The sequence below is a fragment of the Takifugu flavidus genome, chromosome 17, assembly GCF_003711565.1.
Source record: "Takifugu flavidus isolate HTHZ2018 chromosome 17, ASM371156v2, whole genome shotgun sequence".
Lineage (NCBI taxonomy): Eukaryota > Metazoa > Chordata > Actinopteri > Tetraodontiformes > Tetraodontidae > Takifugu > Takifugu flavidus.
In genome coordinates, this window is record NC_079536.1 from 6,177,628 (window position 1) to 6,203,559 (window position 25,932).

The 25,932-nt window shown below is 45.0% G+C and overlaps 3 protein-coding genes across 6 annotated transcripts; 2 read left to right on the forward strand and 1 right to left on the reverse strand.

Moving 5' to 3' along the window:
• The first annotated feature begins 8,340 nt into the window (after positions 1–8,340).
• rrs1 (ribosome biogenesis regulator 1 homolog) lies at positions 8,341–9,580 on the forward strand. Its single transcript, XM_057013346.1, has one exon. The coding sequence runs from the start codon at positions 8,359–8,361 to the stop codon at positions 9,376–9,378; it is 1,020 nt and encodes a 339-aa protein (XP_056869326.1). The 5' UTR covers positions 8,341–8,358; the 3' UTR covers positions 9,379–9,580.
• A 1,856-nt stretch (positions 9,581–11,436) lies between these two features.
• On the forward strand, positions 11,437–13,843 carry si:dkey-97a13.12 (jouberin). Of its 2 annotated transcripts, none has more exons than XM_057013347.1 (5): positions 11,437–11,636; positions 11,889–11,920; positions 12,306–12,473; positions 12,805–12,896; positions 13,440–13,843. In XM_057013347.1, the coding sequence occupies exons 1-5, from the start codon at positions 11,570–11,572 to the stop codon at positions 13,654–13,656; spliced, it is 576 nt and encodes a 191-aa protein (XP_056869327.1). In that variant the 5' UTR covers positions 11,437–11,569; the 3' UTR covers positions 13,657–13,843. The 2 variants fall into 2 exon arrangements, with proteins under 2 accessions (XP_056869327.1, XP_056869328.1); XM_057013348.1 differs by having other exon boundaries at positions 11,508–11,636; positions 11,893–11,920.
• Positions 13,844–16,126: 2,283 nt separating this feature from the next.
• Positions 16,127–24,557, reverse strand: mybl1 (v-myb avian myeloblastosis viral oncogene homolog-like 1). 3 transcript variants are annotated; one of them, XM_057013771.1, is made up of 16 exons: positions 24,167–24,557; positions 22,677–22,776; positions 22,506–22,577; positions 22,293–22,385; positions 21,557–21,777; positions 21,285–21,486; positions 21,128–21,202; positions 20,757–20,867; positions 20,041–20,274; positions 19,562–19,936; positions 19,320–19,459; positions 19,103–19,217; positions 18,910–19,023; positions 18,708–18,812; positions 18,447–18,620; positions 16,127–18,385 (listed from the first exon to the last, which is right to left on the reverse strand). In XM_057013771.1, the coding sequence occupies exons 1-16, from the start codon at positions 24,187–24,189 to the stop codon at positions 18,260–18,262; spliced, it is 2,280 nt and encodes a 759-aa protein (XP_056869751.1). In that variant the 5' UTR covers positions 24,190–24,557; the 3' UTR covers positions 16,127–18,259. The 3 variants fall into 3 exon arrangements, with proteins under 3 accessions (XP_056869751.1, XP_056869750.1, XP_056869752.1); XM_057013770.1 differs by having other exon boundaries at positions 19,562–19,954; XM_057013772.1 differs by lacking the exon at positions 20,757–20,867 and having other exon boundaries at positions 19,562–19,954.
• Between the last annotated feature and the right edge of the window lie 1,375 nt (positions 24,558–25,932).

The window sequence follows — 25,932 nt, forward strand, 5'->3', positions numbered from 1 at the left end:
CCTCGCTCATCATCAATCAGCCCGACTGAATAAAACTAATGCGATGAATCAATCAGCCGAGATACACACATTAATCTGCTCCTCCGTCGGAAGCCTTTGTCTGACGGGGAGGGGGGGGGGCAGGGAGAACACAGGCGGGTACAGTCAGATGACAGGCGGTCCAGCACACAAGCTGGTTAATTCATCAAAGTGATCGAGGGGACAACGTGGTTTGACAAGATGGACAGTGCAGGGGGTGCTGGGAAATGTCTCATTCCTCACCGTCCGCTCTTTAACCACTAATCTTAGGAGCCCACCTAACAATAAGCAGGAAGCGGCTCCCGATTCACGCCTGACTTAAGTGTCAAATTGGTCATCTGAACTCTGTCCCCGTAGATTTGGACCAATTTCCTTTGATAAATCACCAGTAGATGGTAGATTGTGAGTTTCTCCTGCTTTCGAAGCCCCGTGGCTCATTAATTGCTCCCTCGGGTTTGCACTGAATTTGCCTTTACAAGGCAAGAACGGAGGCCTTCTTTGAGCGTCCGGCTTTATTTGAATGATATCATCTGACCCATCTCAGCAGCTTAAGGTGAGAAATGAGCTTCTGTTTGCATGCTCTCATCCTCAGCGTGTTGACCTTTCGTCATGATCTCCGCCTGCACCCCAGGGTCCTCCAGCACCGACCATGTCCTCCGTCTGTCCGGTTTGATTTTTTTGACCTTTGCGACCCTGTTGTGTTGCCTTTTTCCCCTTGTCTCCTATTTTTGGCCCAAGTTCTGAATTCCACATCTGTAGATTCTTTTTCTAGCACTGACCACTGTGTGTAGCTTAAGCTGCTTACAACATCCGGGCACAGCCTCCAAATCCCCTCTTTGTTGCACCGCTTCACAATATACCATCTCTTCCATCTTTAGAGGAGCCTCCCCAGCATCTGACAGTTGCATCTTTACCACACAGCACACGTCTTTACAAACTCGCCTCTAAATCTCCCGTCATGACAGATTCACCGCTCCTCACATGGATTACAAACAGTGTGTCTTAAATCTGCGTCCAAGGCCTTAATTGCGACACAATTAAATATACTGGTCTCAGGGAAATTGTCATGCCTTCCTTTAAGTGCTGCCAACCAGCTTGGCTAATGGGCTCAGCCTCTATCATGTTTAAGAAATAAAAATAACACTTGTGTATGCTAAGCGTGTTAGCATGCACCATTCCTACCAATTAATTTGCAATTCATTTAATTCCTCACTTAAGGATACGAGGTAAAATAAATTGATTTTGAGTACCTGCATTTGCATATTTAATTATGTGGCACGTTTGATGCATTAACACACACTGTGTTAATAACCCCAAACTTGGTTGAGAAGTTGCTGGGTGACTTGATCACAGAACTGCTCTGTTTCCTAATTGGATTTTGTTGTTGTTGTTGTTGTTGTTGCGCCTCCTGATGTGTCTGGCTCACTGGGCTGTGCATTCAACTCCCACGCCGGCGTCCGTCGATGCAGGTGGGCTTTCCCCGGAGCACCTTGACCCCTGTCAGCGCAGCTGAGCTAGAACCGCATTAGCCACAGTTATGTAAACATTAATTAAATGACAGGTTTTCAATCTACATGCTCCTGCACACAAACACGCTCGTACAAGGACCTTTCCACCACGCACGCACTAGAGACGAGAGCCAGCGTTGCGTGACGTAACCCCTGACTCTCAGGCAACAGCTTAGCTTATAGCTAGTTTAGCAATAGCTTTCAGAAGAACAGAAGGAAGTGCTGCTAACTAACCACGTGTAGGTTGTACTGAAGATCGCCAGGGGCAACTCGTGCAACTACAGTCGAGATGGCATGAAAAGGATTACAAACTGGAACAGAAGAGGCCTCCGTTGTCTGTTTTACATCATCTGTGACACAGAATCTCCATGTTTTCTCCAGGATTAAAGCCTCCCAGCCGTCACTCGGTGTTGTTCTCCTCTGACACCATGATCACATGAAAGAGGAGTTAAAATTATCCAGAAATCGGCGCTTCTCACCCAAGTCTTTATGAAACCTCAAAATAAACCTGAGAGCGAGCGCAACATTCGCAACTTTGAGGTGTTTGTTTTAGGGGGGAAGGGAGGGGAAGGGGTGAAGATGTGAACGTGAGTGCGGGACTCTGATGTCATTAGGGTGGCAAAAATGGACTTTTTTCCCTTCTTCGCGGCCACTGTCATCTTTTCCCACCTTTAGCTGCCCTCTTCCCCAGCTGCCACAACAGATCCCTTCAAACCCGCCACCTCTCATCAAACCTCAGAAGTAACTCAGAGGGGAACTGCGTCGCACTGTGAAAGCAGATTGGAGTCTTCTTTAGAGTCCGTGGCCGTTTGAATCTGCGCTCATTGAATAGTTTTTTAATGGGATCCGCTCTTTGATGAATGAACAAGGTGCAAATCAGCTTTCCATGCACAGCTGCCACACTTTGCATGAAAGGTCATTGATGTTCACGGCTTTTCTCCGCGCTGGGCTGCAGATTTTAGGCGTCTTACAACCTGGTTTTTTTCTGTCTCCTTCGTGCGCAGGTATTAGATAAAAGTGGAGTCTGAAAGCCAGACTTATTCTGAAGGTCAAAACCTTCCTTTTTTTTCCCTCCTCCAGAATGAGAGACAAAGGTGCCTGCTCAATTTATCCGCCATGTTTGAGGCACTTAACACTCTAAAGTGTCCATTTGCGCTCCTCCACTTTGTCTGACGCCGGCTGTCGTGATTTTAAACGTGCGTTTCAGGCTGACACATGCTGCTAATGGGCAATCAAGACGTGAAAATGACTTTTTATTCTGGAACGGAGCGCACAAATTTCATTTTTCCTGCAGGGTTTTTCTTCAATATTCTCAAACGATTCGCTTTCAGAATCCAAGTGTGAGCAGAGGATACACATTACAGTGTTTGGTGAGTGTAATGTAAATGACGAACTCTGAGGCCAAATATTATTCCAGGGTGTTTAAATGTTTCTGAAACTCTGGATTTCTTTCTGAAACTTTAGGGCATGTGGAGGGGAGAAAGCAGGGATAGAATTTCCATATCAAAGTGAACGTATCGCTGCCCGAGGGTCCCCGCATAGACGTATGCGATCCATATTATTAATAGCTCGAAACGTCCCCGGAGACCCCGGTGCTGTTCGGCATCTGACATGCTCCCGGTGATGGCGGTTGAGCGAGTGTAGCCTGCAATTAGCGGCTGCTGCGTCACGTCAGGTCGGAGGGCTGCAGGAGGCGTGACCGACATTTAATCGCGCCATCGATCAGACAACTTTTTGGGAGACCAAAGCAACGCCGGGACGCGATCTTTGAAGCAAGAGAAGGCCTCTGATTTGTCCCCCGCCATGGTGTTTAGCATGCAGGTTATATGCTGACACTCTGCTAACGGCCCTGCAGACGTGTGGAGGAAGGTGGCTTCTGCCCTTTTGCTAATGAGCGCCGCTCCCGCCGCTCCGACAACGTTGACCGATACGGGAAGGGCTCCCGACCCACCAGCAGCAGTCGCCTTTGAAACAGAACCACGGCAAGGTCGCAGAGTCAAATGATGAACGAGCCCGTGCAGTGGGAGTAAATGCTCTGGCTGGTTTACCCGCCACGTTTCTACAGCCCTACCGTTCCTGTCTCGGTTGGAAGGCTTGAGGCTGGAATTCACTGATTTCTTTTCTGAGAAGTGGCGACGTCGTCAGCAGTTCTCCTGCTCTGCCTCTGAACTGACACGTGTGATGAAATATTCAGATGCTGCTTTTTTGTAAAGGGGGGATCGTTTTGGGGAATGAAGTCAAAATGCAGAATGACAACGACACTTTTTCCATATCATCAATCCTGACCTCTCAATGATTTTGGGACCTTTTTACATGATATCCATCATTTTTTGCTCATGTCTGTCACACAAGAAGAGCATTTCAAAGCTATAGAACACCAGCGTATATACAGAAGAACACTCTCTATATAATGTTGCTCATGGTCAGTTGCCATCAAATCACTTGACCTTAAGTCGAGTGGCACTTAGTGTCTAAAGGCACCAATTTTATAACAAAAGAAGGAAAGAAGGAAAACAACACGCAAAACAAACACTCACTGGCTTCCTACGAGCCCCACTTACGTCACATGATGCCCATTAATAGAAATGCATATGTTATGGCCATTACTGGCACCCTTTTCCCTTCAAATGTCCAAAATTGTATAGTCTTTCTGCAGTGAACGGCTCCCGAGAGAAATCTGTGGCTGACTGCACTCATTAAACACAGTATCGGTCTAATTATGTGCCAATGTGCACCTACAGGCTAATTAAGAAGAGATCAATAGGGGCCCTGGATGCCCCTCACGTAGGGGCCCAGAACTCAGCCCCCTCATTATTGAAGCTACACTGAAGCTTCAAAGAGGATTTCTCAGGCCCTACCTGAGGGGCTGAAGGACACGTTCAGCTGCACAGGTTGGGCCAGAGATGGAGTTTCTGCTCCTCCTCTGGTGATCATAAATATGGGAACGATGCCGCCGGCTGTAGGAGAAGCTGACAAGCTATTTAGAAATGGGCCAGGGGACGACAGATCACCAACGCCTCAACGTGATTGTGAGGGGAAATTAGCTTAGCTTAGCACAAGCAGGGGGCATGGTATTTAGCCTTATATCGAGTTAGAGACAAATTATTCTGTTTAAATCAGAGCTATAATGGGAAGTGTTTCCTCCAGTTTGTAGTTTGTAAGCTAACTGGCTATTAGCTTCTGCACACAACATATTGCTTGACAAGCTCTTCAGTGTCGTCGACCTCACTTTAACGTCTCATTCTGACACGCAGGGCACGTCATTTATACATCCACGATGCTCAATCTTGAGTAAATATGGCCGTTCCTCCCAAAGATCAGAGAGAATAGAGCTGCGTTTGGGTTCGATCGTGTAACGGAAACTGCAAAATGCTACGAAAATGCAGATTAAAAACTGTCCACTGACGCTATCGGAGCTAAGCGATGACCTCTGTAAGTTGCCATGGCGCCAGCCTGTTCTGTCTGAGGCTCGGTGAACGAGCTGGTACCAGCGCAGACAGATGCCGCGCGTGTGGTTAGAATGATCTCTCAAGGACTCTCCTCATCGGTTCACGCTGGTTCCAGGAGTCCAGCCAGGTCTCACACCGGAGCTTCCGTTGTAATCTATCGGATTCCTAAGCACACAGAACAAATAAAAGAGGAAAACCCAGGAATGCCACAGCTCATCCTGGTTATTAAGCAGCAGGTTCTGCACCTGTGAGACGCTTCTCAGGGTCAAACGTTATTGCTGTGCCCCCCCCCCAAACCAATCAATACCAGCTCTGACCTCAACTGTCAGCCAGTTGGACGGTGTTCACCAGGGGACCCTCATTTACCTCTCACAGTGGAAACAGGAAGTTGGGACTGTAATCAACAGAAGTGCCTAAGCCTGTCAGCCGGCGGCTCACTCATGTGGACCTTTGGATTAGCAAAAAAGCAGCTTAGTTTTGACTCGTTTCCATCGATTCACGTCACGTGAAGTCGATAGCCCTGATATTTGCCACTGTAATGGCTATAGATCCACGGCTGGGGTAAATATCATCCTCACTGCGCGCTCAGGGAATTTTCTTAAGCCTCCTGCTTGCCTTGGTGACACGTGCACACATCGAAAATCCTCCGATATAACTCATTTTGCTTCCTTTCCTTATCAAACACGTATAAACCAAATCTCCGGAAATAATGGTAGAATATAAAGCGTTGCCGTCCCCCAGCCACGGCGGTCGAAGAATTTTACAAGATAACATGACTATAAATACACATGCTAACTGTCAGCGGCTAATTGCGTCACGTTTTACGTCAGAATGGTGCCGACGATCTGCTCTCACCTCATCTTTGCTGCCAACACTTTAACTTTTGGAGGCAGGGGAGAAGTTCAGAGCCTCGGGACGCTCCGAACACGGACCAATGTCCTTTATTCACCCATTATTCATGGATCACTACAACCACCAGTCAGTACCGATTTAAAGATTACAAAGAATATGGGGACACCTGCATCTATGACCTTTTTTGTTTGCAGGAATGGGCTTGGAATTGGGCAATATTTGTCTGTAGGTTCTTCATCTGTTCCCTCTAAAGGAGACGAGTGCTGCGTGTTTTTCTGTGTGAAGATGTGCGATGGCGCGATCACAAAGTGGAAACCAGAAACGAGAAAGTGGATTCATTATGCAAAATGAAACATGGGGATGCTTAATTTCTGTCCAAGAAATGATGAAAAGTAGATTGGGATTGAAGATTTGTGAAGGATTTCCCCATGAAATAAGTAATGTTGAGGTTATGGCCCCAGCAGCACATGAGCTTCATTAGTTCATTATTGTATACTGAATAAATACATATGAAATCTGTGCAAACACAACCTCTGAAATCTATCATAGTTTTACACAATTGCATTTGATTTGAAATGTTCTTTTCGTTCTGATGTGTTTAAACACAAGTATGTTGTCCTGCCTTTATTTCACAATCATGTAAATGATGTTTAAAATGGGCCATTTGATGATTATACCATGTATGTTTTGAAGCCTTTGTATTATCTCAGGCCCACTTTTACCTGGCTATTTTGCTGTCTAACCTCTTTAGCTACTGCGTAATCTCGTCAGGTGCACAATGCCAGCTTCTTTAGGAACTTGGGGAGAAGAAAACTTACTTTTTAAAGAGGATTTATGAAGAGGATTGAGGGACGTCAGCTGAAACTCACAAACACAAAAACCTTTTCACGCGAACCTAATATCACGTTATAGCGAGAACTATTTCCAACTCTCATCCTTTAAGCCCATTTCAGCGTTGGGGCAAGCAGAGACTTGGTCACCGCTCATGGAGGACTTTATCGGTGATGTAACTTCTTCCATAAAAAGAAAAATCTATAGGAAAAAATAATCCTGTTTGACAAAAATTCAGTTTAAACAGAAACAAGTTGAGATTTTGTGGACGAGGCAGGCGGCAGCACGATCGACTGTGTTTAAACGAGGTGAGTTTAGACAATACATTTACGTCAGCAGGGACCTTATAGGCATTTTCTAAATCAGGACTGGGACTTTGGGCCCCCAATTACGCGTTTCCTCCTCACATCTCCAAACACGGCATCACTTGTGACCTTATCTCTGGGCCTGTCACACTGTTAGCATTAACGTGGCAAGTGTGGCGATGAATGTAATTACTGGGGCCCAAAATAATAACACCATCGTCTTTGAGCATCCAGCTCAGCCAGCAGTCATTTGTAATACAGACCCCTCTTCCTCCTCCTCCTCCTCCTCCTTCTCCTCTCCATCACTTACAAATCAGTGGAGACAAGGACAAAAATAGAATTATTATAGAGACCTGCATCTACGGAGGAAAGACAGAAGGAAGGTTAACAATCGTTACAAGTTTACGACATTAAGAACTTCAAATGTGATGCATAAATATGCGCTCAAAGATCAAACAAATTTAAACGTATTTTGAAATACTTTATAATTTTTAAAGCTTTTGATGATAGCTTTATAGATTCATTGGCTGGGTTCTCTCAATGGTGTTAAAAGGCGATTCCTTCGCCGGTTGAAGATAATTTAGCTTCCTAGTGACACTTTAACATTATAGATTTGCTTTCAACCACTCTTTATAATGATTGAAGAATATGTTGCTCTTCTTCTTTATTTAGTCTTCCTCGCTGGACAAATTGCTCACCATCATGGACAATCGTTCCTCCACCCTTTGCAGCAGCGACAGGGCTCATGCATCACTGTCACGTCAGCGCTGATGTCACACGCGCCTTGAAACATGTATTGTATGATGTGTGTTACTCGTGCTGCTAAGAATTTCTCTTATTTTTGAACAAAGTTCTCAGTTTTATTTTGTTTTTTTGCATATTGCTATTTTTGTTCTGTCTGTCCGAAACTGGTCAGTCTTTCTTTATTGGGACATATTCCATAGTCAGTGCGAACCATTAATAAAAATTATGCATGTATATGATAAAAGTAAATTAAGTAAGAAGATAAATTAGGCAAAAACAATAAAGCACACATGTACATCCAACAATGTACAATGTTTATATATTACATGTTTATCTATAGATTTTATTATTTCTAACATTTTCTATATCTATTGTGCATCCTTTTTTAGTTCTTGGTATACTTCTGAAGATGCCAATATGCTTATTTCTCTGAGTTTCAATAAAAATAAACCGGATATTATTAAAGAAATATGCATTCATCACAGATGTACACAATTCAACGCAATGCAAGATAGGAACCGGCCCTTAGCCAGTGCTGCCATCTTGTGGTTATTTGGGGAACATCAAGCAAACTTTAACCCGGAAGTACTTTAGTATATTGGTAAGGGTTTTTTTTCCTGATTTGCACGTGGGTCAGACACATTTGTCAACATGGCGGCGTGCAGTGTGGAGGAGCTTTTAGCTAAAGCTGAGGAAGAAGAGAAGGAAAAACTCAAAAGTATCACCGTCCATAAAGACCTGGAGCTGGAATTTGATGTCGGTAACTTGCTGGCGGTTGACAAAAATCGCATCGACAGTCGCGATGTCAAAAGCGCGAAGAAAGAAGACTTTCTGCGGGCGTTAGCTCGGGATAACACCCAGCTGCTCATAAATGAAGTCTGGAAACTACCGACGGAGAGAGTCGATGACGCGATAGTGGCAACGCTCCCGGAGCCGACCACCCCGCTGCCCAGAGAAAAACCACCACCGAAGCCCAAACCACCCACCAAATGGGAACAATTCGCCAAGTTAAAGGGCATACAGAAGAAGAAGAAGACCAATTTGGTTTGGGATGAAACGGCCAAGGAGTGGAGGAGGCGCTGGGGCTACAAGAGGGCTAAGGATGACACCAAAGAGTGGATGATAGAGGTACCGGAGACCGCCGACCCAAATGAAGACCAGTTCTCCAAACGTACAAACGCCAAGAAGGAAAGAGTGGCCCGAAATGAGTATAACAAGTTGAAAAACATCGCCAGAGCGCAGAAAGTCAAAATTCCAGGTTTAGGTCTGACCCCTAAAGAGCAGCAGTCCAAAAACGAGCTGACCAAAGCCGTGAGCGTGGCCAAGACCTCCACAGCATCCGCGGGCAGGTTCCAGGACCGGCTCCCTAAAGAGAAACGAGCAAAGAACACGGGAAAGAAGAGGAAGTTCGAGCCCCTCATCGGTGACTTCTCAAATGAGAGGCAGAAGCAGCTGGAGCTTCTGAAGGTCTTGGACAGTAAAAAGCCCAAGTTGGACATCACCAAGGCTGTGAATAAGCAGATGAGGGAGGAGGACAGAGAGGAGGCGGCAGCCAAGCGCAGCAAGGGTGCGGGGAAGAAAGGGCGCAAAGGCAACGTGCCAGGGAAGCGCAAAGGAAAGGCTGGAAAAGCACAAGGAGGCAAGAGGAGAGGGAAGCCTGGGAAACGCTGAGCGTGCTGTACTCCAACCGATCGGTCTGTGCCTTCATAAGGACTGGAGAAAAGGACTTCTTGTGGCACTGTCCTGGGGGGTTGTGTGAGGTTACGCAACCTTTAAACGGCTGTCCCACCATTGATTATTCTGACGAGTTGTATCTAATATCCATGTCGGATACCGAAACAAATAAAAATCTCACTGTTTAGACTTTTCCAGATTTTTGATATTCTTTTATTTATTTATTTTTTATTTTTTTTTGCATTGTGTCTTAGTAACAATAATATGTTACGGATCGTGTTAATGATCAGTTTTTAACTGTTGTACAGTGCAAAAGCCCAGGTAACTGAACCAGGTGTATGATCTGATCCTAAAATCTGGAGGGGGGGTCTATAAAGTCCACATCAGCATGACGCTTTTAAAGTAGTTTTTTATAAGATTATTAAAGATCTATAAGAAGATGCTTTATTAAATAAGGTTTCTATGTTAAATCGCACCGTATATTGTGTTGTACCAGTGTTAGCCGCAGCAAGTCGCTAAAGTTTTCATCTGAGCCTTCGCTCATGTTGACACTTAAAGCAGAATTTAGAATCAACAGCTCCATTTGCATCTCCCTGAAAACATGTCAGATCAGGTTTCTGAAAAGCTGACTTTCTTTCATATTTGTTTAGCTGTTGCTTATGTAAGAGGCTTTGTTTGGCCTTGATGCCCAGGCTGGAGGCATGACACTGAAGTGGAAGCCCTCGAAAGACTCGGACGCCTAGAAAATACGCTTCACCTTCCAAACGGCTGTTCCCGGTCGGCTTCAGTCAGCCTCTCAACAGAGTCGGAGCCGCTTTGGTAACTCAGACGTGATTCTATGTGACAGAAACTTGGCTGCCTCCACATCTATCCAGGAAACAACATTTAGCTCTCAGCAATGTGGACTTTATATCCGGACCGCTATTTAAGTGATTACGAAACATCTAAGTCATGGACTTGGTACATTTATTAGCACCACTACCAATTCTGTCCTCCTTTTTCCTCTACTTAGAGCAGGGGTGTCCAAACTTTTTGCAAAGAGGGCCAGATTTGATAACGTGAAGATGCCCGGGGGCCAGTAGATCCTTCTGATGTTTTTTTAACCAGAAAAGTTACATGCAAATGTACACTATTATAAAACAATTTTCATTGTCACAATTCTCTGTATTTTTCAAATGGCAGTGTAACCAAATATAAGCCACTCAGGCAGACGTGAACAACTCTAAAAACACAATTCTGCCTTTAATTCATATCTGGAGAGTCAGATAATATTGAACACTGAACTGTATGGAATACCTTAAATTTCCATGAGTTTGATAAATGTAATGCAAAGTTGTCTGTTATCATTCAAGTTTAAAACAAGTAAATTTTGCTCTTGTCTTTTACAAGATCTACAAGAAAGGAGGAATTACATTTTAGTGATTTATTTATTCTGTTAGTGCCAGCGGGCCATAAATAATACATTGTAAGACTGAAGTTGCGGGCCGTATGAAATCTTACCGCGGGCCGGGATTGGCCCCCGGGCCGGACTTTGGACATGCCTGACTTAGAGGTTGCTTTCCTCACACGGACAGATCCGATGACCTCTAGCCCAGGTGACCCCACTTGTTGCGTGAGGCTTCTCCCTGGGGAGGAGTAAAGGGAGCAGCAGCATCATAGGAGGGGTCTTCGCAGTGACCCCTCTCACCCATCTGTTGAGCCGTCCCGTCCCTTCCCAAGCCCATTCATCTTTGTCTCTGCTCACCCAGCCCGATGGAAAATGGGACACAGTCAATAACGCAAAATCAATCAAGCACTCCTGAGCTCAAATTATGAATTCTCGTCCTTCTGAGGCGAGCGGCAAAGTTTCTGCGTCCAGATGGCCAGAGAACAATAGGCAGGGATGGTCAATCGTGATCTTTGACATGAAAACTGTCGTTTATTCCTCTAATTGTCAGAAAATGTTAGTCATAGTTCAGCTACTGGTGCATTTTAGAATTTAATGCTAAGTAAAACCCAACTCTGAGCGAGGATTTTAACCCTGTTGTGGATTAAATTTGTCTCCAGGCTGGTTCTGTGACTGTGGGGAGGAGGTTGCGTTGTTTTGCTTCCAGCTCCAGCCAGTGCTGCAGTGGATTAGCCAGCTGCATTTATTTAAAGGCAGGGCAGTGAGAGCGCAGCAGCTTCTGGTCGGTGTCAGCTCCTCAAGATGCAGCGCGTCTACATGCACAGCACTGAGCACTTTGAAGTCTTCACCACTGTCCTTGCTCCACAAGGTGAGTGGAGTCATGTCATTATTTATGACATCAGTGTGAGCGTGACGGCGCTGCGATGTGGGGTGATTAATAGATGCCGGGCTTGATCCATCCCTCATGTTGGGTGCTGCCTGGCGACGGCTGCAGAGGGACATAGGCTCGTGAACGGGGTTATATAAATGGACTGCGTTTGCACATTTGTGTCACTGATAAAAGAGGTGCAAAACTGAGCTGTTTTGCTGAATCATTTCTCTTCTCCCTCCCTTCTCTCAGGAAGATGTCGATACAGAGCTGAAGCTGAAATGGCAAGTTGAGCCTCCTCACTGAGAGTTCACGTCGGTCTGATTGAAACGTGCACATTCCTGTTGATTTTTTCATGTTTGTGCAAAACGACAACTTCAGTTGAAGTTTTGACTCCAGTGTGTGAATTAATGTGGGGCCTGTGGACTAAATTTAGGAGGAACACTTAATGAAGAGTAGATTTACAGTTTCTATTTCACTGCACAGCCGTTAATCTCTGAGTCCTTAGCCTTAATCCTCTCCATTCATTGAGCCCTTCTTGTAAACTGAAGAGAATACAGTGACTCTGAGCAGCACAGCCAGGAGGTTCTGGAAAGCGCTCCTTAAATTTAGAATATAAATCTTTTCGTGCAGTTGGAAGTGTTTGCAACTTCTATTTTGGTCCTGTAGATGGCAGTGGTCCACAGCTACAAACCCCAGTGGCCGGACGAGCTGGAGCTGCTCGCAGGTGACGTCATCCTGGTGCTGTCCAAACACGAGGAGGAGAGATGGTTCGGGAGGCTGCAGGGTGGGCAGCGGGGATATTTCCCCGCCTCTTGTGTGATGGAGCTGAGCCAGGTTGGTCCGGTGCCTGAATGAGCTCAGCATTGCAGTATTTTCAGGGCTGCTCCTGCAGGACGTCAGAGGGCACAGCCTTTATTGGGTTTTTGAGCACCATGGCCTCCTGTGTGTCATCGCCAAGTTATTATCTAGATGGCAGTATCTTTCAATCCTTTGGTGATGAATCCATCAGATTATCACATCTTTTGGTAGCTGCAGGAGAGCACGCCCTTAATATCGCATTATTGAGTTTGAGCAAAGATGAAGGGCTCCGTAAAATAAAGAGCTGATTTGAGAACAGCTGTACAGTGTTTTTGATGACATCACGCTCGGTGCTTCCTGTTCTCAGGTCAACCTTACTCCGAGAGCCCGCCGGAGGAGTTCTTCTCTGAGAACCCCCGCCTGCGAAGGCGATTCAGGTGTGCGCCCCAGAAACGGGAGGTACGTCTGAAGGAGATGCTTAACAAATCCCCCCCCCCCCCACACACACACACACACACACACATACACTGCATTGTCCCACCTAGCAGCTGTTGCATCCCCCATACCCAAAACTCATCCGCCCAGCACCCTCGAACAGGTGGCCCCCTCTTGTCCCTGATTAGTTAACAAAGCGTACTGATTAACGTCCCGTCCCCCCGCTCGTCCCCAGCACGTCCCCGCACTAGTCAAACCCCTCCCTTCATCTTTTTGTAGCCAATCGATGACAGCCTTACAGGAATTGACACTACCAGACTACCATTGATTTATCTACGATCAACATAGTTGGAGAATATGTTCCATGGAACACAGAGGTCTATTGCTGTGTCTTTGATGGGGGGGGGCATTTATTTCTGACAACCTGCCCCTGATCTTTCCTCCCATAAACACACATCCGCCACACAGAGTCCTCTGTGGAGTGCGTCTTGTCAGCTTGCAGTGGAATTTGGGTCATGAGGAATAAACAGCGCCTCTGTGTTTGTTATTTCCTCTTTGTCCCCCTAGTGGACAGGCGCTGAGGAGGGGAGGAGGAGGAGGAGGGTGGGACACCGAGAACGAGGACCACGTCCAGGCAAGGAGGCCGCAGATCTCAGCTCTTCCGTCCCTGGCCCCCCAACCCCAGGCACACAGGTCCCCGGGGCTGCTGCACAGAATCCTGTCCAAATGCCGGAGAAAGAGCGAATGCCAGGGAGCCACCAATGGGGCCTTCGAGGGTGACTGAGAGGGGCTCCTCTTTGTCTCGGGGGAGAGGGGGGGTCGCTTTGATGGAGATGTGTCGGGAGTTTACGCCACCAAATAATCTGAAATGCTCTGATGTCCTCGCTGTCCCGGCAGGTGTGACATGAGCATTTGAATGTACAGACGTGTGAAATGATGTGTAATAAAGGTAGTGATCAGTCACAGAATAACGATGCCGTATTCATTCAGACTAGTTCACACTGTCACTGTTAAAACAGACTGGAGCCCTCAGTTTGCTGATGTCACGATTGAACTGATAAATCCCGTAGCCTGGCAACCGCTTTTTTGATTCCAGTAGGAATTGGCCTCCGTATGTTACCTCATACTTGAAATCCTATTCTGGTCTCTTCGAGGAGCGGGCCTCCTTTTTCATTTAACAGTACTGGGGGGAAAATAGGATCACGGTAAAGGAAGTGGGATCTGCCCCGCGCCCCTACCAAAGGAGGGCAGATTGTGCCAGTTGCCTCAGAAACGCCCAAAGTATCTCTCAGATGTCACACCGCAGTCGTCCTCTGCAATACCTCCCAGCAGGTCTCTGTAAGCAGAGCCTCTATAAACTGAGCACACAGAAAAGCCAACCTAATCCTAACCCTGGCTTTGACCCCCGCTAGTGATACACACTCCGCCTCCTCCCCTCGTTTGATATTCACTCTTGTGTCGTCCTTTGTAATCAAGGCTGTAGGAGGCAGTCAGGCAGCCCAGGGCTGGGTGAGCGCTGACGTTCCAGGGAGAGGTGGATCCACTGGCGGGACCGTGTGAAGGAGGGATCGGTGTTACTGTCGCACATTATCTTATCTTCTCAAAACAGAAAAGAAAGTCCAAGTGAGAGATGTCACAGGCTGACCTCGTGACAGACAGGGAGCACCAAAACACGTCTTCGTTTCCTTTATTGAAGTAAAAAAATAGTCTAGAGGACACTTCCAGTCTAATTTTAGGGTTTATTTTTCTGATTTTGACAGAATGAATTGATCTGAATATCCAAACACAGAGGACTGCTGGGGCAGCTCTTTATATTTCTATCAAATTTCTTACTTTCAATAAATATAGAACTTCACTCTTAAATAAAAAAAATGATTCGAGATCAATTAGCACCTATAATCTAAATGAGAATTGCGCATTTTCATAGCATATAGAACTCTTTCACTCGTACCAGTTTGGATGATTTTGGGGCATTATTAGTACGGTAATCCATGTTCATAATCAGATTAAAAGTACGTGTTTGAATAAAGAGAGAGAGAAAAGAGAGAGAGATGGAGTGAAATGCCTTTATTCCCACCTGGAGCTTTGTTTTGCCTCTGTGCCTGCAGATGGTTGTGGGTAATGAATTCAAGTGGGCTCTTAGTGGTGCCAGCACACACATGGAAACAGTGACCTATATAGGGCAGAATGGCCAGAGTCCGGACCTACACACACGTGCATGAGCGCGCGTAAACACACATGGAGCACTGCGGACTCTCCCGCCTAAAAGCACACCGCCTTGCTCCTCTAGCGTAGGGTGTCTTCAAGAGGGGGAGGGACGGAGGGTGGGGCGGGGTGAGGGTGAAGGGGGTGACAGGGTGCATGCCAGATGACTACTGTGTCAGCCCAATAATGGGCTGCCATCTGCTGTCTAGCATACACAAAAGCAACCTGCGTGTGTGTGTTGGAGAGAGAGAGATGGGAGAGAGATAGCTTGCTTTGCTTTTTGGGTGTGTGGGGAAGAGGACAGGTCGGATTCTGGGAGGAAGCTGGTTGGCAGAGGGGTGGAAAAGATACAGCCCGTCTCTCACAAATCTAGAATGTGCGTGGACAGGTCAGTAAGTCATGTTAAAAACAAGCTAGAAGCATAGGGTGGGCGGGGCCACTGCTACTATCCAATTAAGAGGAAAAGGTTCCTGACATCTTTCAACCCATTTGGGTCAGAGGGTAACAAAAGACCCTCTTATAGGAGAAGGAGAGCAGAGGGAGGACAGATTGATTAAGTGGACGTGGCGTGCATGTGGCGCCCGTGTGTTTATGTGCGCTCTTGCTCCTTTGGCATACGGCAGGTTGTCACGTCATTTACCTTCCCTCCATTTGGGGGGCAAATGAGTGCATGGGCCTATAAAGCCAACAGGCCTGAGGACAATGGAGCTGGGGGGCATTAAGTCATGGGTGAGTGGGCCCCTTTAGGGTGAGCAGCTGACCCTGTGGGGAGGCCTCTTGTTCCAATGGAGGGGGGGCTCGTGTCTCTGGACTCCAGGCCAAGTTGACGGCATCCCAAAACATGCTCATATGACAGAAGATGGAGAATATGTGTGTGTGTGTGTGGAGTGGGGGGGGGGGGGGTTCAACTTAAACTGCTCTATTAGATTTAACCACCCCAAACTTGGCGATGTACCTGCACATCTGTCATTTTTCACTATGAGGGCAATAGAAATGTATTTAAAATGGAAGATTTGGCAACCAACCAGAGCAAAGAGCAGAAAACAATATTTGAAATGTCAGGCAACATATTTATTTCAAGCACATGGTTTTAATTACAGATGGCAGGTTTCTATGGCAACTCAGTTATGACTTCAGCTGAAAATGCTACAAAATAAAGCGGCAATTCACCGTATCCAGCATCTTTTATACTCCGATCTTGCGTCTCTACTTCATTCCCTTCAAACCTATGACTCCACAAATGCGGTTTGGGAGCAACACCACCCATGTGGACGTCACACAACACAAATCAAAGCAACAAATGAAACATTTATATACACATTAGACACATCTCAACAACTGGATTCAAATCTTAAGGATGGTATGTTGATTTTTGCTCGAAAATTCTAGGGACTCCTGATTTTTCCACTTGATCGCACTGACGAGATTCCCTTCTTATGCTCGCTCAAAGACTTCGTGTCAGATAATCCGGCTCATGGCTGATACAAGAGCCACTAATGCGGACAACACACCGGTTTCTAGCTGCCCTGTTGTACAAACAGTACGTTTCCAATCTATCACATCCAAACTGGTGCATGTTTAAAATTCAAGCACTTTCTATTGCAGAATGTGAGTAAACTGGAAGGACTTTGAGGACTTGCTGAAGGGCACATCAGCAGATATACAAGATTAGCTGGTGATGGGATCACATTTGGAACTGGTTGGACAAGTCGTGCTGGATCCCTCTTAAACAAAAGGTATCTAAGATCCGTGTGTTGTGTCCTGGAGCGTGGATTTGTGAAGCAGAAACCGAGCAGAAAGGTCTTAAAGTCAACCTTCATAAAAAAGGGAGACAAATAAAAATAAAACAAAGACAAATAAAAAGGACAAGCGCTACATTTTGAGATTAAACATTTAAAATTAAATGAGGGAGAAAAAAAGTGCAATTTGTCTATGATTAGAGGTCAGAGATGGAGTCGCGCTACATAACAGTGAGGAAGACCATCTGAATAAACAAAACATGTCCTAGCTACCTGTTACAGGATCATAAATACAACTTCGTATGATTATTTGCTTGATCTTGCCTAATCGGGAAGTAAAATTAGTGGCAGTGCATATTTTTACTATGCTGGAAAAACAAACAGTAGCCCAGTCCTGATTTTTGACGATAAAATTCTTCAATAATTTCCATAAAACATTTGAAAAGAAATAAATAAATTAGTAGATCATGAATAAATAAAACCTACACCTTTCAAACAATAGTTAAATCCTTCAAACACTGATGATGTGAAAACTGGTTGGTGTTGATTTAAGCTGTTTAAAGCAATCTCTGTTATTGATCCCCTGTTCCACTGATATCATCAGGCTGGGAATAATTTCAAGAATCATTTTACATCCACTGGGAATGGATCAGAACCTCTTGGATAAAAAAGGGACAAGAGAGGAGAGCTTTAGAACAAGTGAGAGTTTTTAGGCTGTTTCTTCAGCGAAGTTAACTTAAAAGCAAAATTGCAGTGTCAGATTTATATTAATATCTAAACTTTAGAGCTGTCGACAATAAATAAAACAGAAATTAACATTAAGGTACCCTTCAGTCTTCTGAACGTACGCATGTACGTAGCAAATGAAATACATTCAACCAATGCCTCTAAGGACACTATGGCCTCGGAAAGGAAACGTGTTGAGAAAAAGGAACCTCCGTTCGTCTCCTGTTGTCCAGTTTGCCCTTCAAACCGCTGCTCATTGGTCAGCAGCAGAATAACTCAGTTGTGCAAAACTGACCCATTCTTACTAAAAGGTAACCATAAAAAAGCCATAAAGAAGCATTATTCTAACTGTGAAAGCAAATGTTAATATTTCCTCTATGGTCAAGGTGTCGTTAAGAATCTATAGTGTAGATTTTGATAAAACACGGCAGTAAAAATCTAGAATTTCCATAGGTGTGGTTTATGATGGACGCCTAAAGGGCAGTTTATCAAAGTGGAGGATGGTAAACAGTGAGTAGTGTTGTTGTTTCAAAAATATCCATTAAAAACATCCACTGTAGTTAGCCACATTCGTGGTGACTTTAAAAACAATGCCAGCGGCTATGCGTAGGGGTGCCCTCGTGTTTAAAAAAATAGAATTTGTCTTTACTAGATTGTCTCTTAAGGGATCCAGTAGCTGGACGAGTGGAGCGTTTCTTGCTCAGCGGCTGGACGGCGTTAAAGCACGAGGGCTCTTGAGGTAGAACCAGATGACGGATAAGGGTTCAGGTACAGGCGGGCCTGTTCTGTCATGATCAGCTGGTCCTCTGTCTTCCCATAAACCACTGCTTCCCATTCACTCACCTGCAGAGAAGGACGCCAGTGAGTAGTAGTAGTTACCATGGTGAGAGAAGTCTCTCTTTACCTGTAGAGAGGCGTGTTTTGATGCTTTGCTGGAGGCAAGAAGCTTCTTCATCCGGGGGCTGGTGGAGCGCTGAGGTGGCTCCTCGTGGTCAGACGTTAGAGAACGGCTGCACTCCTCCTGCTCAAGGATTGGAGCATTCATTGAAGAATTTGTCAGCAGACTTTCATCTGGCAGCTGGGGACAGTTTCAAAAAGCATCCTGTCATTCTCGTGTAATACGTCATGTGAGTGTTGAGGGCGTGGTGCTACCATCATGGCTCACTTGTGCATTGTTGAGCTGCTCTTGAAAAATTTGAATATTGAGGCAGTCCTTCCCCCAGGGGTCCAGCACTAGAGACTTACGGACCTTTCTTGCTGGCCCATCGATCTGGAATCAAAGTACATTTATAACCAAGATTTACCCTTTAAATGCAGCGTCTCAACCTGAAAGAGATTAATATATTTGATATGAAGACGACACTTACCGTCTGTTTCCACAGTCTGTAGTCTGGCTGGTCTACTCTGCTAAAGATGTCCGCTCCGGTTTCCTGCTTCAGAACTTCACGTATGTCTTCTTCTAGAAAAGCCAGCGGTTGCGGCTGAAACGAGTCGTCCCACAGCCGTGAGCCAGGCGAAAGAGGGCGCGGCAGAAATGCGCATGTGTAATAGAGCTCTCACCTCCATCTTCAGTGGCCCGTGCATTTTTTCCTGTGCAGCCAAAGCATTTTTGAAGGGAGTCGGTGTCCTCGGGGTTGGAATCGTGACGGTTTTACGAAATGTAGGAGTCCGAGATCTAAAATGACAGAGAATACAATATGTCGTCCACAAGCTCTGAGAAGTTACATTAAGCTGGTCGTGGAACGCAGCGTAATACTCTTTTGTGAAGCTTTTTTACCCGTCATTCTCTTTCTGGTGCTTGGGTGTGGTCTCTTTGTGGAGTGGTGTGTTGATGAGACACCTTTGGCCACAAACAGGAGTAGAGGTGAGTGCAGGGGTGTCCAAGCCGAGGTGTTCAGTTCCTGATATGTTGCAAATCTAGGGGGGGCGGGGTTACACAAACAGACAATGATCATCTTCATCCCATCAACTTTGAGAGGAATCAGTTTTGGTAAAGTAGATAATGAATAATTCATTTACTCGTGATGGGGTGAATGGCAGTGATTTTGTAGGTGTTTTCTTGGGTGAATTTGATGTATTTTCCAAGAACGAGGAGCCTGTCCTATCACAGAGAGGTGACATTTCCCCTCTTTCTTTCCTTCTCCTCCTCCAAACAGAGATCTGGGTGGGCTTTGATGAGCTGATGGGCGTCAAAGAAGTGACCCCACCGACGAGGAATGAGGCGCAGTTCTTCTCTTGGCCAGAGAGGACAGCGTTGCTGCTGACCGTGTGACCCGTTGAACAGTCGATCATGCTCTCCTGCTGGAGGCTGGCGAAGCCCACCGGGTTCTGTCTTGGTGGTGTAGCACCCTCACAGACATCAAAACTGGCCACGTCGCCCCAAGAAACAGGGTCCTGCAGAGCAGAGCACATCTACAATAGATTTAATGTATTCAGGATTCCCGAGTCAACCATTTGGACTGCGATTCAGTCGGCTCATTACTGCTTTTGTTACTCACTGAGTCAATGAGCTCCATCGTCTCTGCAAATTCAGGTATGGTTTGTAGAGTACAGAGTACAGTGCTGGCCTCCACAGCCAGGAACTTGCTGGGCGAGACAGGAAGTTGTGGCGGAGGTCCCTGTGGAATCTTAGGGCCCTGCCAGGACCGCCTTTCATCCAGCTCCTGCGGGCTGCTGCAGCCTGTGTTCAGTGCATCATCGGACACGCTGTCTGCCCACGTCGCGTACTCCTCCTGAAGGGCAAAGAAGGAGATGCGAGCGCTGAATATGGGGAAAACGGCATCTTATGGAGAAAATAAACTACAAGATATCACCCGATCAGAAAGGATCAAATGTGAAAATTCTGTTGAACAGAGACACAGCAGGAAAACAAGGAGTGACAGAGCATGGAGGTGGAGGTGAGGATTAAAGGGATCGAGAGGGTTTAGGGCTGGAAAGTAGCAATGGTGGGCAACTACTGTGCAGAGCTTCAGGGTAGTTTGATGGGTAGCAAGATGGGCAACTAAAGTAGCTAAAGAAACAAGAGTGTCAATCTTTCTTTTAACCCACATACACTGATAAAAGTCATTTAGTCTCAAGCATTAATTTCTTCCTCCTGAAGAATCAATGCAATAATAAAATGCAGCTCAAAACCTTCTCAAACTTTTCCCAGTGTATGTAAACTAGAAAGGAGCTAGGCTAAGTATGCAAACACACATCCACAGTGTGTTCTTACACTTGGACCTCTGCACTGAATTGGTCGTTGGACTTCATTCTCTGCTGACATAAGCAGGAGCTCAAGCTCCTTAATTCTTTGCTCTTTTTCGGGATCATCCGGACAGGACAGCTGAAATAAACAAACGTCAGGGAGGAGATGTCGGGGGAGAAAAGGAGGAAAGGAAGAAGTTAAGAACACCAGACAAAAACAATAGGTCCCATAGCTGTAAAACACGTCAGAGTTAAGCTTGTTTGTTAAATGTTAGATAAAAAAAAACAGGCATTAAAGTATTTGATTTGAGGTTTAGAGTTTATCATCACAAAGAGCTACTATAAAAACGTCCAGAAGTTTTCCCCCGCTAGCATGCAAATGAACCTGCAAAGACTCACTGATATGAAGCCTGAATTATCAGACAGACTCTCCATCAAGTGTTCACTCTGATTCTCATACGGATATCCCCCGATCTGTAACACAGTACAGCATCTAAAAACATGCTTTGAAGAAATCGCAAAGGATATTTTAGAAACCGCAGGGAGAGACTAGGACCTGTTTGGACCCTGGTATGGGCAGGGGGCTGTGGTCGCACCGTTGGGGCTCTGCTGGGGTTGGAGGACACGGTCTGTGGTGCCGTCTCTTCCCCCCAGTGTGAGAAGAAGTGAACCCTTTGCAGCCATCCTGCAGGTAGCCCTCATGCTCCACCTTCCTCCTCATGGTGGAGTTCCAATGGTTCTTGATGGAATTATCTGTCCTGTGGGGGAGCAGTTGGCTCAGTATTTCCATCTTTTTACAAAAGTCTGACAAGAAATATTTGGCTATACCGTCCAGGAAGGAGCTTGGAGATCTCTGCCCAGCGGTTGCCGAGCCGTTTGTGGGCCTCATAGATGATTCTGTCCTCTTCCTGAGTCCAAGAAGACTTCTTGACTTCTGGGTTGAGGTGATTGTGCCATCGTTCGCGGCACTGCTTCCCAATCCTTCCCTGGAGGTGCTTGGCAATGACCGACCAACGTTTGGGGCCGTACTTTTGCACCAAGTCGATGACCTGCGCGAACATCAGGAAATCATTGTTACCACTTCAAGAGAAGAGGGGAAAAGCAGCCAACATCTTTTTGGAGTGTTTCCATCTGAAATGCCAAAAAAATGTGTGAAGTCATTTCTGAAGGCTCTGTATTTTTGTGACGATGCCAAGTTGTTGAAGGATTAAGGCTCCACGCTTGGCTCTCTAAAGTAATCATAATCCATTTAAGGAGTGCTTTGGAAATATCAGAGCTGGGGAACATACTGAAGGTTCCTTGGACAAAGTGGGAATGTGCTCCAGACTAATGATCGCCACTGTCATTGTATTTTATAAGGGAGGACATCAGGTTCATTTTATTCAAAGAAATTATTAGGACAGTATAAAATTATTAAGTATTTAGCTGAAGATGTTTTCAGAGTTAATTAATTAACAGTAAAAGAAACATCAGTAGTGCCACTTTTGTTATGTCTCTCCAGTATTGTTTACCATCTTTACCGCTCTCTTTCTGTCCACATCAGGAAACTCCCAGCTCATCTTACCTTTTGATCCTCCTCTTTAGTCCAGGGTCCTTTTACCAGTTCAGGGTTGAGCACCTTCTGCCAGCGGTGCTGACACTGGCCATCTGTCCTTCCCTGCAACACAGCCGCACAAAGCGCAGCACATTACACACGTACCACCGCTCACTGAGCTCTCCTCCCACATACATGTGCAGCTGCTGGGACTATTTCATGCAAATTCAAGCAAATACACACAGGGAAATGGTTAGCTATGGATTTCCAGGAGTCCGTTCCATGCTGTTCTACAAGCTTTTTCAGCTTTTCATCCTGAAAAGGAGAGTAAAACATGTAAATATGCTATCCTTCACCATCGTGAAGATGCTTGCAGCACATAAATAGGGAGATTTCGTTGGAACCCAGACTTACTTCGTCACGGGACCATTTCACTTTGCACAGGCTCTTTTTATCCTTGTTCTTCTCTTTACTCTCTGGGTCTGTGGATTGTACCTCTTCGTCCTCATCGTTACTGAAAACGCACGTGAAGGATGCGGGATTAATGAAGAGCAGATGTCGAACAGCGACGCGTTTCTATCAGGACTCCACATAAATGAGGCAAAAGAACTAAAAGTGCTCAAGCTAACATCCCTAAATAAATTCATTACAAAGATAAGTTTTGTTAGATTACTTTAGTCTTTTACTAAAAAAAGTGTGTTCATTTAAATTCAGTATAAAAGATCGGGTAGAATCAAGCCACTTGTATCCACCTATAATATATAAAAAGGCATAAAATCTCTCTCCGCTGATGTAAGATGTTGGCATGAAGCTCTATAATTCCACATTCCCATAAAAGTTTGCTGTTGGCCAGGCTGGTAACCAGGTCTTTGTTGTAGTGGAGAAGAATTTAATTAAGAAGCTGAGTTATAGGGGTTCTTTAGAAGAGCCACAGGCTCCTGAGTACATAAGCATGTCCCAGACATTAAGCAAGCCTTTGGTTTGGGATCATACAAGGTCTTTCTGTGTGGAAACTCCAACGCATCAGCGTTTGGCGAGGCCTGGTTCTCTCACCGGGAAAGAGGGAAGTGAGTTTGGCTCCATAGGGGAGGAGGGGGGATGGTAGGAGAGGGGCCATCCCACATCAACAGGCTCTTTCACCTCCAGAGGTGCGCAAGTGAGTGCGTCACTGGGATGGAGGAGGCAGTGTGCAGGGGTGCGGTCAGGGGCACAGGAAAGCCAACGGTCCAGTTTTCAAAATATTTCAAAAGAAGAACAAAAAAATTGGTTTTATGTAACCCTGTTGGATTTGGTTTAGCATGCGGTTTACATATTAGCCTCAGGAAAATAAGAAACTGCCATTACAATAGATGTTTGCTCTCCCTATCAACTACCTTTAGATCCTTTTGCATTAAAAAGAAAAAATGCATGTTCAATGTGAACATCTAAGTGTTGAATATGAACCAGGAATGATGGGATCTGACTTTTAACAAGTTTGAGATGTCATTGCACAGAGAAAAGAAGGAGTTATTACCGTACTGTGTATTTGGCTGGTAAACATTGATAATTAATATGTTAATAACTTGTGATCTACCCTTTTTCTGCATTTAGGTGCTGGTTTAAAATGCTGTTTCATGGGAAATACCAAGGCAAATGTTGAATAAAATGACCTCAGGTAGAGTTAGACAGAATATGACTTATGTAAATTAGGCATTTGTTGCAGTTAATATGATGGTATGATTAAAGAACCACACATTTAGCTCTTATGAACTTTATGTCACGACAGGTGCACATATAGCATTTATCTACATTATTTTGTAGGAATGATGCCGTGTTATATAGTTACTTTTATTCATATTTTAAGCTTGCTGGCTGTAAAAAAGTAGATAACAAAAATGGTTAAGGAGCATTATATTTGCACCCACCTGCGCTTATTCTCGAAGTCCATGACAGCCGCTTGGTTGGGTCAACTTTTCCGGAGACGAAGCTGTGTTTGGAAGTATTTTAAAGTCCCACATTAACAGGTGTTTATCCATAGAAATCCTCGTCGGTCATCGTTTGTTTCGATGGAATTTAGCTCCGTTTAGCCGCTAGATTTCGGCACCTTCTGTGACATTATGACTCCGGTGCAACAGCCGTAACTATTATGTTAAACATTATTCCAGTTTCAAATTTAAAAAAGCCCGTGTACTCCTTCGTTACGTGTTTCTGAGAGGATATTAACATTACAGTCTGTATAAAAAATGAAAAAATAACACGGTAATTTTCATTACACCTGATCTAGGCTGGTCCTCTCTTATTTATCTGTTTCTAGCTGGCGTTTATGATTTTTGTCCATCCCGCCGATTCTCGCGCCCAGCCCTCTGCTCGGCGGCCTCTCATCTGATTGGTCAGAAATCGTGCTGCTAAACAAGCTCGAATTTGATTGGACGGAAACTAGAACGGGGAAACTCGCAATTGGTCAGAATTCTGAGCGGGCTTAATGTGATTGGTTGATGTTCGGAGGAGGCGGCCTTTGTGTACAGTCGCTTTTTACAGCAGAATGGATCTTTTCATTAAACCGCTGGTGCCTCTCTGGGACTTCGGGGACTTTCGGAGGCCCTTCAGGGGGGGCGGAGGGTTCACATCTAGTTTCACTCGAGGAAAAAGTTTTAAATCTCACTTTCCAATTTTACCACTATTACGTAATATTGAAATTATCACTTGCTAAAATGATACTGCAGACAAATTGACCGACAGTGATGGAAGATAACTAATAACTAAATTATTAATTTTTACCAGATGGTGCATATTTAATGTGAAGTTCACAACTTGCGCAACTATTGTAAATTGTCCAAACGCTTACATAAAGTGTTGCGATACTGCGCATTTTAATTGTGTCATAAATGCTTTGCTGACACCTAGTGGCGTTAAATGGCATTAACCTACAACCAACTGATACAGTAAGTTGAGCTGAAACAAACGGTAACGTTGAGAAGACTTTTTAAAATAATACTAGGTACGTCAACTCTCTTAAAGGTACATTTTGTAAGTTATTGTTATTTTTTGTTTTCACGCTTATTCTGATTGTCATTCCGTCATAGGAAGTTCACTTACGTTTTCTTAGTAATGATCAAAATATGCAGAATTAGTGCGGTGTGTTTCCGGTTTTGGCCTGTAGATGGCGCAGTTTAACTGTCTTTACTCCATGTTGTAATTCCTGAGAAAACAACCGTTGCCGTCTAACCAACCAAAACATGACCGGAAATCGATTGTTGTTTTTGTCAAATTAAAGTCCTAATAAAGTGTACCATAATGAGAAAGATCAAGACTGAAAAATTGAACAGTATGTTCAGATGTCCTTTACATTTATCTTTCTGATGAGTGAAACCAAGTGAATTTGATTGAGAAACCTGGTTTTGTAGTAACAGAGCAACTGATCACTGGTCAGAGCAACTTAACAGGTCAGGCATCGTTATGGAAGTTTAATTCATATATTTTATGCAAATGACCTCTTTAATGTAATTACAGTTACATTAGGGCGAGAAAGGCCTTAAGGCCAACTTCCCCAGGCAATTTAAGGACAGTTCTGCAAACTCACCTCAATTGCATCCATGTGTACAAGGTCTGCTTTTGTTTACATGTTCTACTGGTGTTATATGCAACTTGATGTGTGGGATGACTAAAGCTCAATCTCAGTTAAGCATGTCTT

Excerpts from the sequence above, each read along its gene's own strand:
- rrs1 (XM_057013346.1), top strand. The coding sequence starts at position 8,359 with ATGGCGGCGTGCAGTGTGGAGGAGCTTTTAGCTAAAGCTGAGGAAGAA.
- si:dkey-97a13.12 (XM_057013347.1), top strand. The coding sequence starts at position 11,570 with ATGCAGCGCGTCTACATGCACAGCACTGAGCACTTTGAAGTCTTCACC. Across the intron at positions 11,637-11,888 it reads CACTGTCCTTGCTCCACAAG|GAAGATGTCGATACAGAGCT; the intron begins GTGAGTGGAGTC and ends CCCTTCTCTCAG. Across the intron at positions 12,474-12,804 it reads GTGTGATGGAGCTGAGCCAG|GTCAACCTTACTCCGAGAGC; the intron begins GTTGGTCCGGTG and ends TCCTGTTCTCAG.
- mybl1 (XM_057013770.1), bottom strand. The coding sequence starts at position 24,189 with ATGGACTTCGAGAATAAGCGCAG. Across the intron at positions 21,778-22,292 it reads CTAAAGAGGAGGATCAAAAG|GTCATCGACTTGGTGCAAAA; the intron begins GTAAGATGAGCT and ends ATGTTCGCGCAG. Across the intron at positions 19,218-19,319 it reads CACCAGAAAGAGAATGACGG|ATCTCGGACTCCTACATTTC; the intron begins GTAAAAAAGCTT and ends CTGTCATTTTAG.